At 43.6% G+C, this 23994-nt stretch overlaps 1 protein-coding gene across 1 annotated transcript in view; it reads left to right on the forward strand.

Annotated features, from left to right (window-relative positions):
- The window catches only part of Vat1l (vesicle amine transport 1 like), a 166621-nt gene that overhangs the window by 70481 nt on the left and 72146 nt on the right, over window positions 1-23994 (forward strand). The window contains exons 4-7 of the mRNA XM_051169134.1: window positions 4445-4587; window positions 14623-14726; window positions 16823-16878; window positions 22286-22480. Coding sequence (XP_051025091.1) covers window positions 4445-4587; window positions 14623-14726; window positions 16823-16878; window positions 22286-22480 — 498 coding nt within the window. The remainder of the gene's footprint in view (window positions 1-4444; window positions 4588-14622; window positions 14727-16822; window positions 16879-22285; window positions 22481-23994) is intronic.

Raw genomic sequence — 23994 nt, forward strand, 5'->3', positions numbered from 1 at the left:
AGATAATTATGAATACCGTCTAACACATCTGTAAAGGAAGCCTCATACTATGATGCCAAAAGGTTGAACTGCTAAAAGGTTAGGTCCTGGGTCAGCAGCCTGCACGAACAGCTGAACAGACAGAAAGACCAACACCAGAGTGGATGGCCTTAGAGTCTGGACATGTGGCTTTATTATTCACAGGCCCCATAACTTGGGGCAAGTTCCCATCCATGTTAAGGCTTAAATAGGAAACAAGAATTGCTTTAGAGCCTTTAGTTCCTGGCTCATGGGGGGACAAGAGGAAGCACAGCTGCTATTATTGTCGCCTTGTTAGCCATAGAGAAGAGCAGGGGTGCTTGGAGCAGAATGCTTGTGTCCCTAAGAGGGAAGGAGAGTCAATTAAAACAGGTATGTGCATAACTCCATTTACTGCTGCTGCCAGCAACATGGATTGTCTTGTCCATTTAATGCCATGGGTCTGCAGGTAAATTGTAAACCCCTTTTTATTGAGAAGTCATTCCATCGCCCACAAATGTTTATTGAGTCCCTGCAATTCCTGGGCTAGCTGGGAAAAGGAAGACTTAATGAGCTGCTGATTTTGCATTACCTGGGGAGTGAGGGAAAACAGATTTCCTATAACTGTGAGGGAGAATGCTTAAACGCAGAACAGAACTGTATTTACTCTTTAAATAATCACAGCTCTTACAAAGGTCTCTCATCATCTCAGTGAACTGAGGGGATACTAAAAAGCGACAAACAGCTGAATTTGTGCTTTCTAATCATTGCTACTTACATAATAATATATTTTATACTATATATCATATTTACATAGTATACAGATATTATTAAAAGAATCCTAATTACCTATTGCTAATTAAATGCTTTTTTAGTTTTAAATATTGATCTTGTGTGTGTGTGTATGTGTGTGTATTTGTCTGTCTGCTGTCTGTTTGTCTGTTTGTCTGTCTGCATCTGCATGAAGGTGCCAAGGAGGCAAGAAGAGGAAATCAATACACATTCTTAACCACTGAACCATCTCTCCAGCCCCTAAAGGTTTTATATTATGTATTAATTATAAGTGTATATATTTGTGTATATACCACTAACTGTACATATATTTAATATAAAGATATAATTATATATTATTCTAACTATGCAATATAATTTAGAGTCATGCCTATATATTGATTTCAGTCAACAACAGATCTCATATACGATAGTCCCCTAATGTTGTGACATTTTAGGCCTGCTTTAAGCTAGAATATCATGGTGGGAACACAAAGCTACTCATGGTAGAACAAAGCTCCTCATCCCATATCAATCATAAAAGATGAAGGTCCAGAGTCATCCCCTTCAAAGGTTTCCATTACTGACAATGACATGAAAACCCCAAGTAAGCACCACTCCCAAGGTGTCACCATGTTTCAACCACACTGCAGCCTGAAAAATAAGACAAACACACACACATGCACACGTGCTCGTGCGCGCACGCACACACACACACACACACACACACACACACACACACACACACACCCCTTTGGCAGATTTTTCAATTCAAATTAGACTTTTGCAGAAGTAACAATAAAACGAAAGTGAGAGCCTTGCAATTGTCCCTAACCCAAAAAGAATGACATCCTCAAAAGATGGGGGAACTTTGTGTACAAGAAACAGGGAAGAGACTGTGGTAAGACAGGCAATGGGTAGCCATCTGCAAGCCAAGGAGAGCTTCCCTCATAACCTAAGGGAGGAATCAATGTTGAGATTTGAGACCAGTTATAAACTGTGAGGAAAAGGCGTTTCTACCAAGAAAGCCACCCAGTGTGCCCCGACCACAGTTGCAGCATCACTCGCACCCTGATTTAAAGATGAGCTCATTTTCAAGTTGGCCGTGAGTTGTGTGTTTTGAGTGAGATGAATGTGATGTGTTATTTGGGGGGACCCACCAGACGGAGACAGATGTCAATACGTTGAACTAAATAATGGGAATTTGGGAAATGATTGAATGAATAAAGGTCACATTTGCCCAAAGACAGAGGGAAGAAGGGCAGCAGAGATGTTAAAGTTAATTTTAACCACCTCCATCACTGCCAGGGGCTGCTCAAGCCACATGGCTTCAGAGATGTAACCAAGGCTGACACGACATCAGTGAATTTGAAGGAGTCACTGCATTGGCTGATGTTATGCATGCTCATCTAGAAGGCAGAGCCCTCTTTGTCCTATGAAATCTGGGACAAAACCTTAAGTAAATATCAAACTATACTTAGCATAGAGAGCTGTGTCCTGTGTAGAGTCTTAGGTTAGTGACCATGTTCTGAAAAGTCAACCTCCCAGTGATCGTGCCGTGTCTATTATAGGCAGCAAGTTAAAATTGCTTAGCTTAAAATGTCAAAATCAGTTGCCAGGATAGAATAATAGAAAAAAAATTGGAAACAACTAGAGTTGGGAAGCCCTTGGTTTGAGTCTTAGCTATGCCTCTGAAAAGCTAAGAGGCCTTGACCTTTCTGTGGTCATTTCTCTCAACTATAAGACAGTATTGAGGGAGGATACATAGAGTGATCATTCAACTCTGACATTCTATGAATCTCTCCATCATGCTTTTTAATTGGGATTGGTGATAACATTTCCATAAACTGACCTGCCAACTTGAAATACCGACCAACATGAAGACATGAAATAACTGCAGTGGATGACTGGTAGGAAAATTCCATCCTTAAATAGGATGTTGCTGAGCCATGGCAGGGTTTTGAATGCACCTTAATTACCAGAAAATTGGGTTTCACTTTAAGTTTCGAGATGCACATGTTCACATAATTTGTTCAATGTCTTAAATGTTGACCATATTGGCCGAGGAGAAACAATCACCCTTCTCTTAACTGCATTTGTAAATCCCCCCTAGACCATTTACCATTTAATCACATGTTGACCTTTTCTTTATTTGACTGAACATCTTTAGCCCTGGATGTAATAAGCCCCAAGGGGCAGAGATGATTAAGATCGAGTAGCTAGTCAGAATCACATTTTGTCCCAGGTCCTCAGTCTGGTATAATACCTCATTTAGCCCTTCCCTATGGGACACTCTCAGTTGGCCATGCATATCTGCTCACACACACACCATGCTGACAGTGGCTTACTGTGGGCCTCGGTCCAGCCAGGGAGCACAACTTGACTCATGAGTTCACACCAGATCTGTCAAGAATTACTCTTACAGAAGCAGATGGAAACGAGTTGGGTAGGATACTGATCATGGAGGTGTCAAGAGGCTGAGCTCTGGATGTCCATGGTGGTAGATATTAATTTGATAGCACACGCATGTCTGCTCTATCTTTGAGGATTTTGTTTCTCTCAAGTGCTGCATATTATTGAAGAGCGCCATTGGGTTAAATCATCTGGTTTTTCTTTTGGGTCTTTGGAGTGTGAAGGGAATTGTGCATGTTCATACTTACGTGTGCACATAGGCACATGTGCACATGTGTGATTTTGTGGGGGTTTCTGAGGAAAATCCTACATTGTTGGTCAGTTTGCCACCCACTTTTCTTTTGAGAAATGGTCTCTCATTGGCCTGGAACTTGTTCAGCTGGCTAAGATGGCTGTCAAGCAAGTCATCTTAGAAGCCTCCTGTCTCTAACTCCCCAGCACTAAGGTTACAAGCATGCTCCACCATGACCAGCTTTTTGCTTTTCTTTCTTCTCCTTCTCCCCCCTCCTCCTTTTCCTCTCTCTCTGTATCTCTCTTTCTATCTGTGTGTTTCTGTCTCCATCTCTCTCTCCCCCTCTCTGTCTCTGTCTCTCTCTCTCTCCCTCTGAATGTGAATTCCAGGGATCAAATTCAGGTTCTTGGCTTTGCAAGCTATATACTTAGTAGATGAACCATCTTGCTGATTCTTCATTTGGGTCTTAACCCTGTTAATATCTAAAATAATCTTACAAATAAAAATTAAATTCAAGTGCTTTCTCAGAATCTGCTTCCTAGAGCTAATCTAAGACATTCGTCAGGATTGTTATGGACTAGGTAGCATGAATGCTGAGATGTAGCTCGGTGTGGTTAAATCATAGCTTAGTGCTGGGGTTCTCTAGCTCCTCTTGACCTTCCCCCCAACACAAGTGGTTGGCAGCCAAGGCAAGTGTCTGTTCTTCAGGAGACATGGTACAATGTCTGAACACATGTTTGGCTATCACAGTTGAACTGGAGATGCTCATTATCTCAAGAAGCTAGAGGCCAAGGATGCTGATGAATACACCATATCCTTAACTGAAGAACATGGATCCAAGCTGGAAAAAAGTCAGCTATACCAGTGTTGAGAAATTCTACCTTCTGCCCAGACAGACTGGCTATTAGATAGTTAATATTTGCTGAGTGTCTATAAGTGTCATGTTTTGTGCCATGTTCTTGGCCCATGTTATAAAACTCTCTCAGGATGGTGGTGTTCATGTGTGATGGGATTACTGTGTGTCATTTCCAGGGCCAAGCTGTGGCTCAGCTGTGTTCTACCATCCCCAATGTGACCGTCTTTGGAACAGCCTCTACTTTCAAGCATGAGGCCATCAAAGATTCTGTGACCCACCTCTTTGACAGAAACGCAGACTACGTGCAAGAAGTAAAGAGGTAAGAGGGTGGCTCTGCAGGGTACCAGGCTGGCCACTGATCTTCTCTTGGATCATTAGTATTCATTTAAAAGATGGCTAATGCTGGGACTGGACAGGGTGGTTGGGAGCATTTGGTGCTCCTGCAGAAGACGTGGTTCAGTGTCCAGCACCTCACAGATGCTCACAACTGTCTGTAACTCCAGTTCCGGGGGATCTGATCCTCTCTTCTGCCTTCCTTGGGTACCACACTCATGTTCTGTGCATACATACATTCAGACAAAACATTCATACACATTAAGTAAAAATAAATCTTTGAAAGATGACTAATGATGATGATGATGATAGTAAACACAGATTGGAGGCTCAGTGCTGACCCTGAGGTTGATGCTTCACATGTGTTAGCTCATCAAATGATCTCAAACTTTTTGTTATTCCCCAAGGAAGAAGGTAGCCCTAAAATTTACAGAATCAACATGTTAATGGTATGCTATCCCCCACCACATTGCCACACTATCTTGACACATCCAAGTGTTATTCTCATTCATTTACATAAAAGGTCAAAATTGATGTTCATTTGAAAGAAGATCTGGTACCCAGGCTCTTTATAGTTTGATTCTGCCATCATCCTGACTCTTCTGGTACTTTGGTCCTAGCTAGAAGATGGGAAAATAGCACTAGGTCATGAGTGGGAGGACAGTCCTAGGATGGATATACATACCCTGCCCAAATTTGAGGCTAATATTCAGATCCTTGGCTGCACTTCACTGAGAGCAAACTAAAAACTGCCACCTAGTTATATAAGTAGGCAGACCTGGCCTTAGTGAAATGGCAAAGAGTGGAGCCCCAGGTTATACCAGGCTCTCTGGCTTGTCAATGCATGCTTTCACTGTGGAGAGGGTGACTTTCTAAAGAGTGGAGCCTGAATCATAGTTACCTGTAGGAAGAAGGGAGCCTGGAAGAGGATGTTTTAGAGATGGAGGTAGCTACCTGCATACTGAGCAATGGGTCCAAAGGTCCAAAGGTCCAAAGGTCAAGAAAATAACAACACAACTCAACACTAGATTATAAATCCCAGATGGAATTAATCACCCAGCCAGCACCATGACAAAGAAACATTTTTTTCCGAGTCACAAATTAAGATGAAAAGGGACCTTTGCCCCTGATTGTCCAAGAGAAATTTAGACTAGATTGTTTTAAGTGGGGCATTTTTTTAAGAAAGAAAAATTTTCTAATGAGTAAAAATTTCAGATTTGTTGGGCTGGGGATATACCTCATTCCTTAAAGTGCTGGTTGTGCAAGCATAGGGACCCGAGTTCAGTCCCAGAACCCATGTAAAAGAGCCAGAAACAGTAGCACATACACGAAATTCCAACTCTTGAAAGGCAGAGAGAGGAAAATCCCGGGGACTTAATGGACTACTAGCCAAAGATAGTTCAAGGTTCAATAGGAGGCCCAGTCTCGAAACCTAAGATAAAGTCAGGCATGATGGTAGGCATCTTTAATTTTAGAACTTGGGAGGCAGAGACAGGTTGTCTACATTATGAGTTCCAGTCCAGCCAGGACTGCATAGGGAGACCGTGTCTAAAACTTAAAGTGCAAAGTGACTAAAGAAGTATTCAGTGTCAACCTCTGGCTTCTACACCTCCCACATGGTGGGTGCCATAATACAAGGATGTCCCAATATCTCCAGCAGGACACAAAAGGGGAGCTTTTATTTAAAGCTAAATATTAGACGTTCACCCCATTTCTCAGGTGTACACATATAATAGGTAATTTTGAAGACTTCTATTTGCCTAGTTCACTTATTTTCAATTCAAGTTTCTCAAGCCACGGTTGTGACTATGAACTATCATTGTTCCTTCAATAATATTTTCTTTGACTTCCTTAAATGGATTTTTTTTTAATTTATTTATTTTTTTTTAACGTGTATTAGTATGAATGTGTCAGATCTCTTGATACTGGAGTTACAGACAGGAGTGAGCTGCCATGTGGGTGCTGGGAATTGAACCCAGGTCCTTTGGAAGAGCAGACAGTGCTCTTAACCACTGAGCCATCTCTCCAGCCCTGGATTTTTTTCATTCATTTACCTACTGATTAATAGATATATGTTAAGGTCTGCGATAGGATTGGATCTGTGCCAAAGAGAAAGAGCCAGCAACAACCAATCAGAAAGGCTCTGTGCTTATGGAGTTTGGGGTCTAGTTGCAGGGGAAGGAAGAAAGAAACTGTTCAAATAATACACTGATCTGTGTTTTTGGCATACACTCTGGTAGAGAAATGCAGGGTGCTAGTGGTGAAACACAGGCATGACAGTGATCTGGGTAAAAGTCTTGGCTAAGAGCTGAAGCTGAAAGATGAGAAGTGAAGGAAAAGCATTTTGTATAGGGGGAACAGCATTGCTGAGGTGCTGAGGAGACTCGGGGTTTTGTAAAAGGAGCCAAATGTGGCTGGTCGTAGAGAGCAGTAAGAACAGTAAATCAGGACACCACAGCTGTTCTCAACAAATGGAAGCCCATAGGCAGGGAACTGCTGCCTGCCCTACCTCTCACACAGCTGATCCATCTCCTCAGCCCCTCCCTGCTCTGGCCCCCCACTCAGAACCTGAAGTTGTAGTTTCTGCCATCAAGAAAGTGAAGGGAAACAGTGGCTGGGACCCACCTCATAACCACCTGTCTTCAGAGGCGGCGTCCGACAGCTCATTTGAAGGAGAGACTCAGTAGATATGGGAAATAGCTCAGAAGCTATGGCTGTGGATGTAGCTGCTGCCCAGAAATCCTATCCCCAAGAAACAGTCCAGCATGAGATCAAAGCCAAAGGCACAAAGCTGCTAAGCCAAGCTCTGCTTCCGCGTGGTCGTCAGCACTCAGCATATGTCAACAGTGAATTATAATAAGCCTGTGTGTAACAGCAGCAGTCAGATCCAGCGCCCACTGTCAACAGAAGGCAAATGGAGCAGAGAGTTTTGTTACACCACACGCGTGTGTTATGCAGTCCCTAAAATATGACAATTATGAAGGCTGTGTCACAGGAAAGAAAAAAAAATGCCTGTGGTAGAATTTAAGGGAAGAAAACAGAATGTCAAGCTCCATCAGCACTGTGATCACAATTTGATCGAAATTCTCTGTGCATGGGGATGTAAAACGAAAGGGGAAACACTCCATTACTCACATTAGTAAGGCATTATGAAGAGTCATTTCTCCTTGGTTACAGTAATCTATGTACAATAAAGTAAAACAAAATTTCCTGCAATAAGAACTCATACAGACCAGCAAAAGGGAGGCCCTCTTTGGAATTCATGCTAAGCCAGGATAGAAATTAGAGAGGAAAAAAAGATCTTTTCTAATGGATGTGCTGTGTGTGTGTGTGTGTGTGTGTGTGTGTGTGTGTGTGTGTGTAGGTTTTTGTTTGTGCAGGTATGATCACACGCATGTGCATATGGAGGTCAGAGGAAAGTGTTCAGGAATACTGACACCCTCTTTGCGGCGGGTCTTTCATTGGTCTGGAGCTAACTGTGGCTAAACTGGTTTGCCAGTGAGCCCCAGGCATCCTCTCGCCTGTGCTTTCCAAATACTGGGATTCCTAACTTGTCCACCATACCCAGCATTTTCATATGAGCTCTGAGGATCTAACTCTGTTCCTTGTGAGGGACAGACTTTAACAGCTGAGCCATCTCCTGAGCCTTGGGCGTGGGGGAAGGGCACCAACTCTGAAACAGACTTCCTCTTTGCATTGGTCTTCTTATCTGTACGTTAAAAGATAACAAGGGATGAAAACGGACCAAGCAAGTACAGACCTGAGTCCTGTCTACCCGACTCAGAGTCCTTCAGAAATAAAAGAGAGGAAAATACAGAGAGAAGGGCACCATAGTTAGCCCCAAGGTGCCCTGAAAAGATACAAAGCAATGCAGTGGGAGATGTAGGAACAATCCTCAGGCAAGGGGATCTGGGACAGGGCAAGGCAGGTAAGAGCAGCCACACTGTCAGCCTCTTTCCACTTAGATGACCATTTCACAAGCATCTTGTACAAATGCAAAAACCCTCCCATTTCACAGATGAGAAGACTGAGGCTTTGGTCCAGATTTACCCTCCAAATCTGTAGGGTCAGTTTTCTCCAACTCTTTATGGTTTGCAAGACAACCTGAGAAAACATTCGAGCTGGAAGGGTGCATCTATTACCTTGAGTTGGCTTCACTGGTGTGTTCTGCCACTGTTAACTGCTAACTGCACAGTTTAAATCCATTCGATTCATTGCTATCAGTTATACCTCAAAATTGTATGTTTGGGCATTTGTGTATTATTTTTTATTACTGATACCTACAAATGGCTTATGCAAGCACAGTGGTGAACAAGGTGCACATATCCATATGTCCTGAAATTTTACAATCGAGTACTTACAGTTAATGTGATAAGTGATTGCATCCAGGGCATTAGGGGACACACGGAAGCAAGATCTGACTGAAGCCTGAAGCGCACATGGAAGATCGCTTTCAAGCCTTTGAAACTTTAATGACACTGTTCTTATTTTTTCAGGGAAAAGGCAAAGCATAGAAGGTTTAAATGCCTTTCACATGCCTGTGCTCACTGGGACTCTCTCCACATGGCCTGCTTGCAGAGTTAAAACTTTCTACCATCTATAGTCACTCTCCCAAAGGCAGTAGGGATGGCTCACTCCTGGACCAGTGAGGGTACCAAGCCTCCAACTTGAAGGCTATGGCTGTGTGAGATGCTGAGAGGGCAGGAACAGGCTAGGTTGGAGCTCGTCAGTCTCAGCACTGGGTACACTGGGAGTCATTCTGTGGTTGGAGGCTGTCCTGTGCAATGGTTCTTATCAGGTATAGTTATTAGACGATGTAGTTATTAGATGTAGTTAGCATCTACCTGCCGTAACCTCCAAGTCATGACAATGAAACATCTTTGGATATCACCCATGGGGACCTGTGAGCAAAGAGCTCCCAACTAAGCAACCTTGGCCTGATTAATGATCGAGTAGGTGAATACACTAATTACCCAGATTTGTTTGCCCATTGTCATTATGAGCATGTGTCAAGATATCACACTGCGAGTCATAAATGAGTGCAGTTATTGCACATGAAGAATCCTTTTATAATGTGTATTGCATTATTATTTATTTATCTATTGGAGGAGTGTGTGCCGTGGTCTACACAGGGAGGTGAGAGGACACCTTGTGAAAGTCAGTTCTCCCCTGCCACTACGCGAATCTCAGGGCTCAAATCGCCAGGCTTGATGACTGGCGCCTTTCCTCATTAAACCATCTCTCCAACTACAAAAACATAAAAATGTTAAACAGAACTTCTCAGCTTCATGGATGAGGCTCTTGAAAGCCCTTAGATGGAGTTAAAATTGGATTATGTTGAACATCTAGAATCCTTTGCAGATTCAGGGCAGTTAAGAGCTGTTATGTGAGATGAATCTATGAGATGGTCTGGCCACAATGGGCAGGCTAAGTGGGAGATGGGACTCAGGGGCCAGGAACAGGCAGAGTCAAAGGAAAACTGAGGGCTCAGCCCAGTTTATAAAGTGCTTCTCTGCATGAGGAAGAACATCTGAGTTTGACCCCAAAATACGCATTAAAAGATGGACATGGTGGCACATGCTTGTAATCTCAGTGCTGGGGAGGCAGAAACAGAATTCCTAAAGATTATTGGCCAGTCAGCCTAGCCTGTTTGGCAAGCTCCTGGCCAGTGAGGAGCTCCCCTCTAAAATAAAGAGGACAGTGTCTGAAGAATGATGCCTGGGTTAACCTATGGCCTTCACCCATGTGTTAGCACACAGGACAAAAATAGGAAGAAAAGGAAAATAGACATGGTGACCAGTGACTATAGAGAAAAAAAACACACGAGGAAAGGAAACTTCAGCTTCATCTGCTGTGACCTTGGGAGCTGTCAGGATGATCTTTAGCATAACTGGGAAGCCTCCAGGGATTACAGGGAGTGGTCCTGGATTGCAGCCTCTTGCTGAGTGACCACTGTGAACTGGCTCTAGAAACTGTGGAGGGTGCGGGGAGCAAAGCTGAGGATCCACAGAGGAAAGAAGCCAGCTCCCATTGGAGGGGTCTGCTGTTTAGTCATGTAACTCGAATCTGCAGTCCCAGGTGAAAGGTGAAGCCATCAAGTGTGAGGTCAGAAAAGGCAGATTGTCCCTCTTGGCTTTGCTGGCCTCAGTGCCTAGCAGAGTGTCTGGCCCATAGTAGGTGCTTACTCAACTACTTACTCAACTACTGGTGGAAATTATTAAGAATCGAATTGCTAGGAGAAAATAAGAAGGCAGGTCCAGGGATGACTTCTGGACAGGAGGTAATTATTAAGTACACAAGGGAACCACTAGTAGCGAACATTTCCTGAGAAGCCTCCTGTGCATCAGCACTTACGATTAGCACTCTGAGAGAAGCCTATATGAAGACCTTGCTTACCATATGCTAGATACCATGCCTGATACACTGTAAGAAGCCTACTGTGTGTTAGTCATCATTCCCAACAATTATAAGAAGCCTAATGTTCACCAGGCACTCTGTCTAGTCCTCTGCAAAAAAAAAAAGGTTTGCTGCGAGGTGCACCAGTACCCTGTGAAAAACCTACTGTGTGCCATGCATGTCCATATGTAAAAACTACTGTGTACCAAGCATTCCATCGACCACTACATGAGAAGTTTACTCTGCACCAAGCACTTTGCCTGGCATCCTGTGAGAAGCCCTAATGGATATCAGTACTGTTCTCAGTACCATGAGGGAAGCCTATGATCTTAGGCGCTGTGCTCTTAAATAAACCTATGATGTGCCAGATATCCCACTGAAAACCCTACTGTGCGCAGGACAACACGCCTCACACCTATGAGATGTCTACTGTGCACTAGGCGTTGTTCCTAACGAGTGCTGGGTGCTATGCTCAGGCCTCTGGGACAAGCCTACTATGGCCAGCCATTCTGTGAGAAACCTACTATGCAGCAAGCATACTGGAAGTTGTAACGCAGGCAAGTTCTTAGGTCACAGGGAATCTAGAAAAAGAAAGCTCAGCAGAGAGCCAAGGGAACAGTTAAAAAAAAAAAAAAAAAAAAGGATGCACTTCTTGGTAAGGCCAAAGGCTTTCTTCGCTAGTAATGTTTCTCAAAAAGCCTCGTCCTACTCAGAGGAATTCCTCTCTTTTCCATGTGGGTGGAAAGCAAAGAGGCAGCATTCACCATAGAGTGACCAGGAAGGGGAACAAAAGACTGGACTGTGAGGTCTTGGGTCAGCAATTCCAAAATATCTTGCAGCTGAGTTGGTCCAGAGAGTCCCTGAGCTGGGTTTGCTGGTATCTTAAATCCACAGAGACTTGTGACAGCAGCTGAAAACAGACAGGGAAACATTCTCTTGGCCCTTGGCCTACTTCTGCTGCTGGGAACTTATGAATACACAGGCTGTGTGACACACCTAGAAATGAGGAGGTCAGGAATGAAGTGGGCCTCTCAGAGCTAACTAGTCTGTGGGAGATGGTCCCGATGACCCCATAAAAAGGACAGCCAAGGGTGCTTTGAATGTGAGCATGATGGTGGCCAGGCCTAACCTAACCTCACTTCAAGACTTGATACGTTTTTGTCAAACACGGTCTCTGCAAATTTTCTACATAGTCACAGATGACCTTGAACTTCTGATCCCCCTGCCTCCTCCTCCTGACTGCTGGACCTAAAGGCATGTACCACCTATTTTATGTGGTGATGAGGACCAAAACCAGGCCTTTGTGCATGCTAGGCAAGTGCTCTATCAAGGCACATTTCTAACTCTGGGCCTGGAACACTAGACTTGAGCCCAGTTTACTTTGAGTAAGTTCCATTCAACAGTGTCCACTCGTTTCATCCTAGTGACTGGGTGACATGGCAGCACTCTTTAAGTGTGAAATGTCCCTGAAAAAAATGTCCCTACCCTGAAAAGGATCAATGTACATGGATGTTCATTCACAGGCAGGACATGGATAGACCAAGGAGACGAATCCTGCTCATGTCTGGCTTAGTGAGCCTAGAGATTTTGGGGTTACTCACAGAGCTTTAGTGGGCCATCACCTCCAAAAATGTGGGTAACACACTTGGGCAGCCATGTAACCACAGCATGGGTGACAACTCACAAAATTTCAATTTCTAGAGTTTTCAACCCAGTCAATATCTAGCCTCCTAAATACTGCAGCAGCACTCCAAGGCTATGTCACAGGAGGAAAGGGAGCAAGTAGAATCTCAGACAAGGGGCTGAATAACCCTCTTCCTTCTCTGAGAAAGGTTAACAGACCCGATCTTGTGATGGTTCCTGCTCTGATTTCAATATAGCAGCAGCTACATCATCCCCAGACAACAAAGCTCTACCGCATACCTGTTTAAACAGTTGAACAAGAGTGACCAAGCACCAGTACCTTAGACCCCAGGGATGGCATCTGCCTCTGCTCAGTTTCTCCTCCTCCCCAACATGCACATAAATCTTGATTTTCCGAAAAGATCCAATGGCCTCCAAAGAGACTTCTTTGACCCTCCCACAAAAATTCAAGCCCTGTCTTACGTGCTCTGGCTTCAGAAGACCCCACAGAGTTGTTGAGGAAGCGGTACCCACATACAGAGGAGGCCTGTGATCTCCTTCTAGCATGGAGGAGGTCAGTGGGGTAGGTCCTGGCTTAGCTCAGTACTTGCAGGAAGACAAGAGAGGGCAATAGTGCTCACCCTGGAGCTGACCATAGCTTATCCTGAAAAACCTTATTCTGCCTCAGGAGACCCCCAACTGGTTTTTGGATGTAACAAATAAAATTTTCATTGTCCCTCCTGCTCTCTGAAGGGACTCTGGTGGTTAGTGCCTTGACGTAAACTAAACCATATTATCTTCCTTCACCAAATAAGAATTCAGCCAAGTAGAAAGGAATCATTTGGGTGGAGAGTTTAAGAAGAAGAGATAGCATAATATAAGTGACATGAAAACAAAGAGGTGGAATTCTGCATGGGGTGTTTAGGGATGGGGTAATTGAAAGGGGAAAATAAATGTGTATGAAAAGCTGTATGGAAACCTCCAGGCTGGACTAGCTGCTGCATAACTCAGGGGAAATGTTGATTTTTTTTTTTCTGACTCTATTCAGTATCTTGGACAGTACCCTACAAGTCAACCATATTCCTTTAAAACTTACTGTTGGATGAGAAATTGACTGATTGGCCTGTGGGAAGCCAGAGCCAAATCTCTTGTTTGTTTCCTCATTGCATTCCCCCACCCCAACCCCCATAAAGAAACGCATTAGCTCTGCTTTACAAAGGAGAGAGCTAAGGCTTGGGGAATTTGAGTGAGCAGTCCTCAACCTATGGATCACAACCCTTTGGCAAATCTCTGTCTCCAAAAATACTTACATTATGATTCACAACAGTAGAAAAATTACAGTTATGAAGTAGCAATGAAAAATATTATGGTTGGGTGTCACTACAACACAAGGAACTGTATTAAAGGGTCACAGCCTGAGGAAGGTTGAGAACCACTGAGCTAGATAGAAAAGCTCAGACTTTCTAAGTCCAGTGTCCTCTTTGTTATTTCACTCCAGGTTGGTCCTTGGGAGATACATTTTGCTGCCTCCAACTTTGTGAAATACGTCTATAGGCAGTACCTGATTCACAGTGGTTCCACCCAGGTTTTTTTTTTTGTTAAGTGGTCAGCATTCATAGACGTAAAACATATTTAAGATGTTAATTTTTATCTCTTCCTCAGCTACCAACATGTCATATTCCCCTGTGATTTTAGGGGGAGGAGGACAGTGCCAAAGCAGCCTCCCAATCATGAGGGTAAAGCATTGGCATGTCACAGTGCACTGCACTGCAGGCATTAGGTTAGATGAAGTCAACAAAATTTAACTTGAGATATTTTGAGCTCAGAGAGGACTTACCAGAGAGCATCTGCACTAAGTCAAGAATGTCAGGAGTTAGGAGGATGGTCCTAGAGTGCTCATTCTTTCTATTCTGGAGACCAGATGGTGTAACCTGGAAAGGAAAGCCCCAGGAGTTTGGTTCCTGGCAGGTTATATCACTTTGCTTTGTCTCTTACTGTGCAGGATCTCAGCTGAAGGTGTGGACATCGTTTTGGACTGCCTCTGTGGGGACAACACTGGCAAGGGGCTCAGTCTCCTCAAACCTCTGGGAACCTACATTTTATATGGTGAGCACATGCAGAACAGAGCAAGATCAACAAGAGCAGGGGGAAAAAAGCCACTGTGATTATCATGCTCTGCAAGGTGAAAGGTGTAAATATACTTGGATCTGAGCAAACATGGGAGTGTCTAACTTTTTAGTACAATTATTATTTTGATAGTATTGATATTATGGGCATAAATTATAAAACTAACTTATATGTCTATTGCCCTATCCTCAAGGCTGTGATTTTTTAAAGTTTTGTTTTGTTCTGTTTTAGTCATGGTTCCTCACTATATGGCCTAGGACAGCCTTGCACTCATAACCCTTAAATTATTTCACTCGCTTGATTAAAAGGATTACAACTGTGTACCACCATACCTGGCCATGTCTACTGTGCTCTTGAGTGTGCAGGAAAGTTATAAAAATTAGAAGCAAATTTTCTCCAACAAAGTAAAACTTCAGCACCTAATATTCTTGTCTTCTGACACACACACACACACACACACACACACACACACACACACACATACACACACTTAAAAATAAGTCTCCACAAAATCAAAAATGTGTATATAAAGATAGAGGTTATCTTCCAAGGCAGAATATTGGGGTATCTGATGTTTTAGACTCCTAAAGTCTATGTGCCTGATTCTTGCAGTAGAAATGGAGCCTTAATTCTGAGTATTTCAGAAAGAAAAAAGAAGCTAATTCTTTTATGAAAGGGATATTTGAGCGTTGCGAAATATTTTATCATCATCAGATCATTATTATGAAAGAATTGAGCTCACTAAGCAGGTGGACAACACATCCTTTGCTTATGTGTTCTGGACATTTCTATCCTGACCACATATTCTCAAAAAAGTAACTAATTGATTAATATTATTGATGGGGACTTACAAAGACCTGTACCATTTTTTAAGGACAATGTATGTGACTAATGGGTAGATGGACAATTTACTCATCCTTCCTTCTCATTAGCCAGGAGTTGTATTTTTGCCTCAATTCTATGATGTCATTTGAGTGACCTTCAACCTGATTATCTTCCAATTATCCAAGTCATTACATTGATACTTTGGTTATTATATAATGGAAGCCTGGCACTCTGATCCCTGGGAGGCATCACCCTATCAAATATAAAGGAATGGTTAACTGGTTGTGTAATAGATTACCCAGACCAAATGATTAGTTTTTAAAGATATGCAAATGTTTAAAGTATATGACTATCCTCTAAGAAAACCTTACACTTCCAGATATGCAGTGGCAAGCAGGAAAGTAAATGGAAAGGGGCCAGGGGACTGGAACAGTTTCTATTCACTGCCTCCCACAACTAGGAACCCTGCAAAGGGGTCATTTAACTCCCCGCTTATCTTTCCCAACTCCACTTCCATCTGTCATCTGAATGTCACTTGGCCCAGTTGTCAACAAGTAGTTTCCAACATTCTTTGATCTAAAGTTTTAGTTTGGATTTTTTTTTAAGATTTTTTTATTAATTTATTCTTGTTACAGCTCAGTGTTTATCCCATCTTTGTATCTTCCCATTCCTCCCTCCCTCCCATTTTCCCATAGTTTGGATTTTTATAACCTCTCTGCCTGGACCCCTTTGGAGCTGACAAATCATCATTGTACATTCCCCTGGCCTCTGAACTTACTGTCTTCCCTCTGTCTTTTCTGCCTTTCATTTTCCCTATCCACCCAAGTTTCCTACCATTCCATACCCAGCCCATGTCAGAGTCCTAAGCCTCTCACTTGATAGGAAATCATACTTGGATCTATGCAGTACCTTTCTACAAAAGCTCACTTCTTATTTTCAATAGATAGAACAAAGATGTTTCATATTATTAAAACATTGGGTTAATCACCTTTTGCTACACATCTGGTCTTCCAAAGGAATGAAACAGCCACCATGAGAAATGCCCCCCCACCACTTTTTTTAGAGTAGATACCTAGCCAAATGTTCCACTTTGTGCCCCACTCCAACACCTCTACTTTTCCCAAGATAAAATATGTTATTTTTAACCTTTGTCACTTATGTACAAATTAAGCACCTGCCACTCTTCTGGTATAAGAAGATATCTTGATTCTCATGAACAACTACTTGACTTGGGAATCTTTCATTTGCAGGTTCATCCAACATGGTAACTGGAGAGACCAAGAGTTTCTTTAGTTTTGCAAAGTCAGTAAGTATCCCTTGCCTGTCTATTGGCTGCTGGTTAACACTGATTTGCATGTTGTGAGCTCTATCTAAAGGCATTGGTTGATTGGTGATGGTGGCACATGCCTTTAATCCCAGCACTTGGGAGGCAGAAATAGGTGGATCTTTGAGATAGAGGCCAGCCTGGTCTACAGAGGAAGTTCAAGGAGGGCCAGGGATACACATAGAAACCCTGTATCAAAAAAAAAAAAAAAAAAAAAAGACATTGGTCAATCGCATCATGGCCTTTCCAATAAATGCCCTACCCACTCCCTGCTAACTGCATACAGGCAGGACCCCAGAACCTGAGATGTGGTAGTATCCATGAAATTTTGTAAAGCTTCCCTTTTATTTCAGTACAGGTTGGTTCAGCTATCTGTCAAAAGTGAACTTAAGAGTTACTTCACTGTAACTGTTCCTTAGAGTAGACAGTCTTTTACTTTGACCATTTTCTGGCCAGGTTTCTGAGGGTTCAATAGATCTCTTTGTACAATCCTATTGTATGGGTGACAAGAACAGGAAACTCCTGACTTCAATAATCTTTGAGTCTGTGATTCCTTTGTCTGTCACTGAGGAGCACTCTCCCTCACCGCACCTGCTTACATGGACATTGCCGGGCAGGGAACCTCTCTATGTGTTAGAATTAAGCTGATTTGGGGTTGTGCTTTTATTGTTACCCCAACCCACTAGAGCAAGGGACTGCTGTTTCTCACCAGTGTCAGCTTCTGTGCCTGTGCTCCTAGTCTTTGGTGCCACCAAGGCACCCACACGTAAGTGTGGTGAGAATTTTTCCCCTGCGGAGATGTGAACACACAACCCCTCCTCAGAAGATCCTGACAACAAAGCAAAGCAAGATTCCACCAGAGTTCACCCTGCAGAACCACTGAGATTCTGGCCCTTACCCATGGAGAGGTACCCATGGGAGGAAGCACCATCAGGAGTGCAGGTGACCCTAAAGCAGCTACATTGGGAAGTGCATACCCAGCATGGGAGATGGCTTCCCTGTAGCTGCATAGACGGGATCCCTTTTTTTTTTTTATCTTTACCCAGCTTATGATCTTCTAGGGCCTCCTGAGACAGCTAGGCCACAGCAACTAGGACAGAATTACATTATATGTGGCTTGGAGGAACATCTGGACTCTCAGGTGAGGGTCCATGATCCTCTCTACCCTCCCCTTCTCTGAGGGGATGTCAAAAGCCAGCAAGCCTGCTTTGCACAGGCACAGGCACAGGCGCCCTGATGAATATTTTGCTCAGAGGGCCATGTTCTACAGCAATAAGCACCACTACAAGACATTTTCTGAGCATCTACAGTGGGTAGCATCTGACGTCATCAAGACATCAAGCCTCTAGAGTTAGTAAAGCCACACATTCTGGATACTCGGTGCTAAATTCATAGCAAAGTTGTCTTCTGAAGAGTTGAGAAAATGTCATCCAAGTGACAGGTGCCTGTGTCACATAATACAGGAGAGGGTCTGAGGAAAACAAGTTTAGACCAGAATGCTTTCATCAGAAGACACTTTGACCATTGTTACATGTGTGTGGTTTCAAAACTACTGTGTATATAGGGTACAAATTTATGTCCTCCTCTGAAACATCTAGTCCTCCTAGGTGTTTAGAAGTGCACAAAATAGTAAAAGGTAGACACAGTAAATAATAGTGTTGTAGAGTCTCTGTTTAGACTCACAGTGAGGTGCTGTCTCTTGGAACTAGAGTGATAAACTGCTTCTGAACAATACAGCCTTGTGCTGTATTTGGGAGGGAGAAGAAAGAAAATGATAAAGGGCCTACTAATGTAAACGTGATAATGCAAGATTAGTCATTGTTCTTTATATCTTGCATCTTATTTTGCAATGTATAGTGTCCAAATATGTAGCACCTAGCCTTCCTAGACATTGAAGAGGCTGCTAGTGTGGGACAATTAGTGAAAAGACATGCATTAAAATTCATAGGGGAAACTATGGGTGGTGGCGCACGCCTTTATCCTAGCACTCAAGAGGCAGAGGCAGGTGGATAATTGTGAGTTCGACGCCAGCCTGGTCTAGAAAGTTAGTCCAGGACAGCCAAGGCTACACAGAGAAACCCTGTCATGAAAACCAATACAAACAAACAAAAAAACAGACATCAATCCTCATGGTGGATGAGACAGAGGCACACAGGACCCCTGTGGCTCCTATTAAGAAGACAGATCTGACAATAAGGAAATGTGTATCTATGAATGCGTATCCAACCTCAAAGGGGAATAGAAATAAGATTCTGAAATGGAAGAAGGCAGGGTAGAGTGGAGGCATTGTGAATAGAGTGGTGAGAGAGCTAGGGCAACAGCTAGAACTCACTCTCTGTATGTCATGATGGAGTTGTATTGATCACATTTAGCTGGTTTTCCTATCTCAGCTAACCCAATCTAGAACCCACAGACATACCCAGAGATTGTCTCCAAGGTGATTTTGAAGGCTGTCAAGTTGAAAGTCAAAATTAAACATGCCAGGCATATTTGTATGTTCTTTATGCTGTCACTGACTGCCCAAATTTCACCCCTCGAACATTTGCGTTTCAGGAATGCCAGTATTCCTTCTATAAGTGAGATCAAAATTTAAGGGACTCTTTTTGCATTTTTTGCATAAGGGACTTTAGTAAAAGCATAGATCAAGAGTCATTTGAACTTCAGTGCTTAGAGGAACTAGAATAGAGCCTACTGAAGGATGCCATCTACTGCCTGTCCCTGAAGACAGGCTCTGTACCACTCACAGCTGTTTCGTTGCTGTGGATACAATTTGCATGATGCTGAAAGTCTGCTCTGTGGAATCATGCTGGTACCAAATTATATACAACTGTAAGAGGTAATTTCCCCTTTTCTCACCCCTAATGCCCAATCCAAACACACAGTGCTAATGAAATAATTACAGTGTGCCCATGCTCAGGGAAGGCATTCATAAAACACACACCAGGATGGAGACTCAGATTCCTCTTCCCCAAATGAGTACTATTACACTGCGGAGCTGAAGGTCATGAATAAAAAGCCATTCTCTCTCAGAGGCCCAGGTCCATGCAGACTGATTGGTTAGAAGTAAATTGAAGAGAAGGTTTTCTGAGAAATGCAATGATGGCGTTGCTCCAGGAAGAAAAGTCTATGCAATCAAGAAAGGCGCATTTACCATCATAGGGTCCTCACTCTGTTATCTTAATTACGTTCCATCTTCACATTTCAGCAGAGTGAATACTTCGTGCTTTGTCAGACTTGCCAGCCATTCACTCTTGCGCCATTCCACAGATGATTCTTACAGACGAAGTTGACATTTACAGAGAAGTCTGATGCTTGATTCCAAGCCCTCACTCAGTAAATCTAAAGCACGGCTTTCAGATTAGGATGACAATCAATTTGCTATGCTTAATGTGCGGCTGGTATATACCCACTGCTGTAATGGCATACATTTGTATGAGAACATTTATTTCATAAAATAACCTCCCTCTCCCCAAGGTATGGTAAGGAAACTGAACACAGAGAGGTTAGGTGAGTCGAGTTACATAGCTAATAAGTGATGCTCAGCTCTAGAAATTTTTTTAAAAAGAGAGAAGATTTTAAGTACATTATTAATGTGTGTGTGTGTGTGTGTGTGCGTGTGTGTGTGTGTGTGCGCGCGCGCGCACGCGCGCGCGTACACCTGACATGGCATGCATGCATGAAGAGGTAGGAGGACAACCTGTATTCTCTGCTTTCACCATGTAGGTCCCAAGGATCCAGCTCAGATTGTCAGGCCTTGTGGCAAGCACCTTCACCCAGGGAGCCATCTTCAGAGCTCTTAATCACAGCTGTGCAGTAACTGCCGCATCAGCTGGCACACGTGACACAAACATGCCCTGAGGTCCTACCAGTGTGCATGTATCAAGCTTTATCTTGGGGGCCCAGATATTTTGAACTTTTATCTTGGGATACTGATGTTCAGAGGGCAAGGGAAGGGAAGACAGTTTGAAAACAAACACACATCTCTTATGTGTGTGCTACCGAATCTAGGTTTACGTGGTACTGGAGACCAAAAGCAGAGTTTCATGCGTGCTGGGCACATACTCTATGAACTGAGATACACCCACAGCCTCATACATGGAATTCTTCACTGAAGCACATTTAGCAGAGCTGGGGGTGGGGCAGCTCAAGAATAGCTGTTTGTTTGTTCATAAACTTCTTGTCAAAGGCTGCACCCACATGAGAAGCACTTATGTAGTCCAAACCTCCTGGCTTTGTCACTCCATGCCGTGCTCTCTTCTTACCTTACCCATTTTCCTACCTACCTGCCCAGTAAGCCTGGCCATTCTCTACCCCAACACACCCTATTAAAAGGTGGGGAGGGAGCTCCTGCATTCGTGATCTCAATACTTGTCACTCTGCGAACTTCTCCATGTGACGGCCCTTTCGTCATCCCCACAAACATCCTCACAGAGCCAAAAGGCTTTAGCCTGGACCTGCCTGGAACACACCAGTGTTTACCTTCACTCAAGTCATCTGAGAAGGATAAAGGAGAGAGAAGGATGAGGAGGGAGGTTTCCAGCTAGGGTCAACTCCAGAGTGAATGGTCCTAATCACACACTTACTATTTTATCAGAATGTGGCCTCAAGTAAACTGAGGCACCTTATCCAAATAAGTGGGGCAAGAGGAGCTTCCGAATGTGCACTAGTGGAGGGAAGGGAGACTTTCTGCAGATTTGGAAATATTTGCATGTAAGCCATGAGGTATAAATTTTAGTGTGTGTGTGTGTGTGTGTGTGTGTGTGTGTGTGTGTGTGTGTGTGTCGGTATGTCTGTGTGCATTAAGACAGGTTCTGTTGCAGCCCAAGCTGTTCTGAGACTCATTATTTAGCTGCAGATAACCAGGGATTTCTGATCCTCCTGCGTCTGCCTTCTGAATCCTGGGATTATGAGCATGTGCCTCCATAACGCTCATTTTATGTGGTTCTGGGATTCGAACCTAGAGTTTTCTGTGTACTAAGCAAGCACTGTCCCGACTGAGCTACATTCCCAGCATAGACAGTATTTTTAGTGTCCCTTTGTGGCATCATGTTAGCACTTTAAAAGACTTGGCTTTTGAAGCATTTCAGAGTGAGGATTTTAAGAAAAGAGGTATCCAGCCCTCCCCATCTCTTTCTCCTCTCTCCTCTCTCCCTAAGTTAGCCCCTTCTCACAGCATCTCTGTTTAGTATACATTGTGCAGGAAATGCAGTAGTTTCAGAAGTTGATGCTTGAAAGCTGTTTCACCAAGACTGCTGGGCAGTTCACTAGAGTCTATCCAGTTTCCACCTTGGCTTCCCTGGAGCGGGTGATATCCCCGTGACATAGGCGATACTGCATGATGCAACCCCCATGTTGAGACTTGGTAACCTAGAACTTTCTCTCATTGCAGTGGTGGCAGGTGGAGAAAGTGAACCCCATCAAGTTGTATGAAGAGAACAAAGTCATTGCAGGCTTCTCGCTCCTCAACCTGCTCTTCAAACAGGGCCGCTCAGGCCTCATCCGAGGGGTAGTCGAGAAGCTCATAGGTCTGTACAACCAGAAGAAGATCAAGCCCGTGGTGGATTCTTTATGGGCCCTGGAGGAGGTAAGCAAGCGACCTTCTGGGTTTATTTCTAGAAGCTTTGGGCATCCAAGACCATCTTTTACAAACCCCCTTCTCTCCAGATTTGTTTGAAGCCGAAGTCTGAAAGTAGGTGAGCCCAACCTTCTGGCATCATGATGATTGTTTGTTGTCACCTCCCAAGTTCACAGTCAAGAAACAAGCAACAAGTATCAACCCCTCGCCACCCCCAACTAGGCAACAAGAAAAGAATCAAACCCTCCCCACCCCCAACCAAAATCTCCTAGCATTTTAAGTAAGCTCATGATTTTCTATTGGACCACATTCGTAGCTGTCCTTGGCCACATGTGGCCCACAGATTTGGCACATCTGCATCATGGCGCTTTAAGGGTAAGGACCATTTCAAGTTCCCAAGAGGTTTTCAAACCATACACCTCCAGCATGTATACATGAAGCCCTCCGTCCCAGCTAAGACACCAAATGTGGATGGACACACCCTGTCCACCTTGATGAGAGAAGTGAGTGCATGTTGTTAGAATGTCATGAATATTTTGACTTTGACTATATGAGGTCAAGTTCAAGGTAGCTCAGACATGAGAATGATTTCTATGCAGACACAGGGTGTTTTTATGCTCCTTTGAGACACTGCCAGCTGTCGTGGTGGACTATGCAATTCTGTTGGGTGTGGTGTTGCACTGACTTCGGTGTTTTGTTGCTGCTGGTCTTGTTTGATGGTTGGTGGATCTGTTTGTGTTTGAACACGTTCTTGAACTGTAAAGAAAACAAGCTTCAAGGACGCTAAAGCAGGAACTAATTGGGTTGGTTTATGGTACTCAAGGAGGAAGACAGTCTTCAAAGAGTCTAGAAATGCTTCACAACAAGAAAAGGGTGGGTGTAGAGTAAGTGAGAACAGGGAAGCATGTGGCCTGAGTTTTGGGTGACATTTCATATCTTCATCAGTCACGAGGCCTGGGAAAATGCTTAAGATGGTGTGGGCTTTGTTGCTCATTGGTCTTTCATTGTTTTCATGGATGAGGTGCCTTATGGACCAAGTACTTGAAGGGGATACATGTGCTTGTGTATGTGGGGCATGTGTGAGTGTGTGCACATATGTGTCATACACTCACCTATGTGTGCATGTGTGCAGGCCAAACATCAAAACTGAGTGTTTTCCTCAATCAACTCTCCACTTTATATTTTGAGATAGGTGCTCTCTGAACCTGGAGCTTGGCATTTAGGCTACACTGCTGGTCAGCAAGCTCCCCAGATCTACCTACCTCCCCTCATCCAACTCCAGTACTTGGTCTACAGATGGACACCACCATGCCCAACTTTTATGTGGATGCTGGAGGTCCTAACCCAGGTCTGCATGCGTGCCCAGTAAGCTTGTAACCTACTAAGCCATCTCCTCAGCCCAGGAATAAGTGCTTTTAAAGTTCGGGGAATCATAGATACCTTTGCAATCTATGTTGCAAACACTAAGTTCTGTGGATCAGACATGTATGTGCGTGTGTGTGGGTGTGTGTTGTGGGTGTGTG

This window comes from Acomys russatus, chromosome 26, assembly GCF_903995435.1.
Source record: "Acomys russatus chromosome 26, mAcoRus1.1, whole genome shotgun sequence".
NCBI lineage: Eukaryota > Metazoa > Chordata > Mammalia > Rodentia > Muridae > Acomys > Acomys russatus.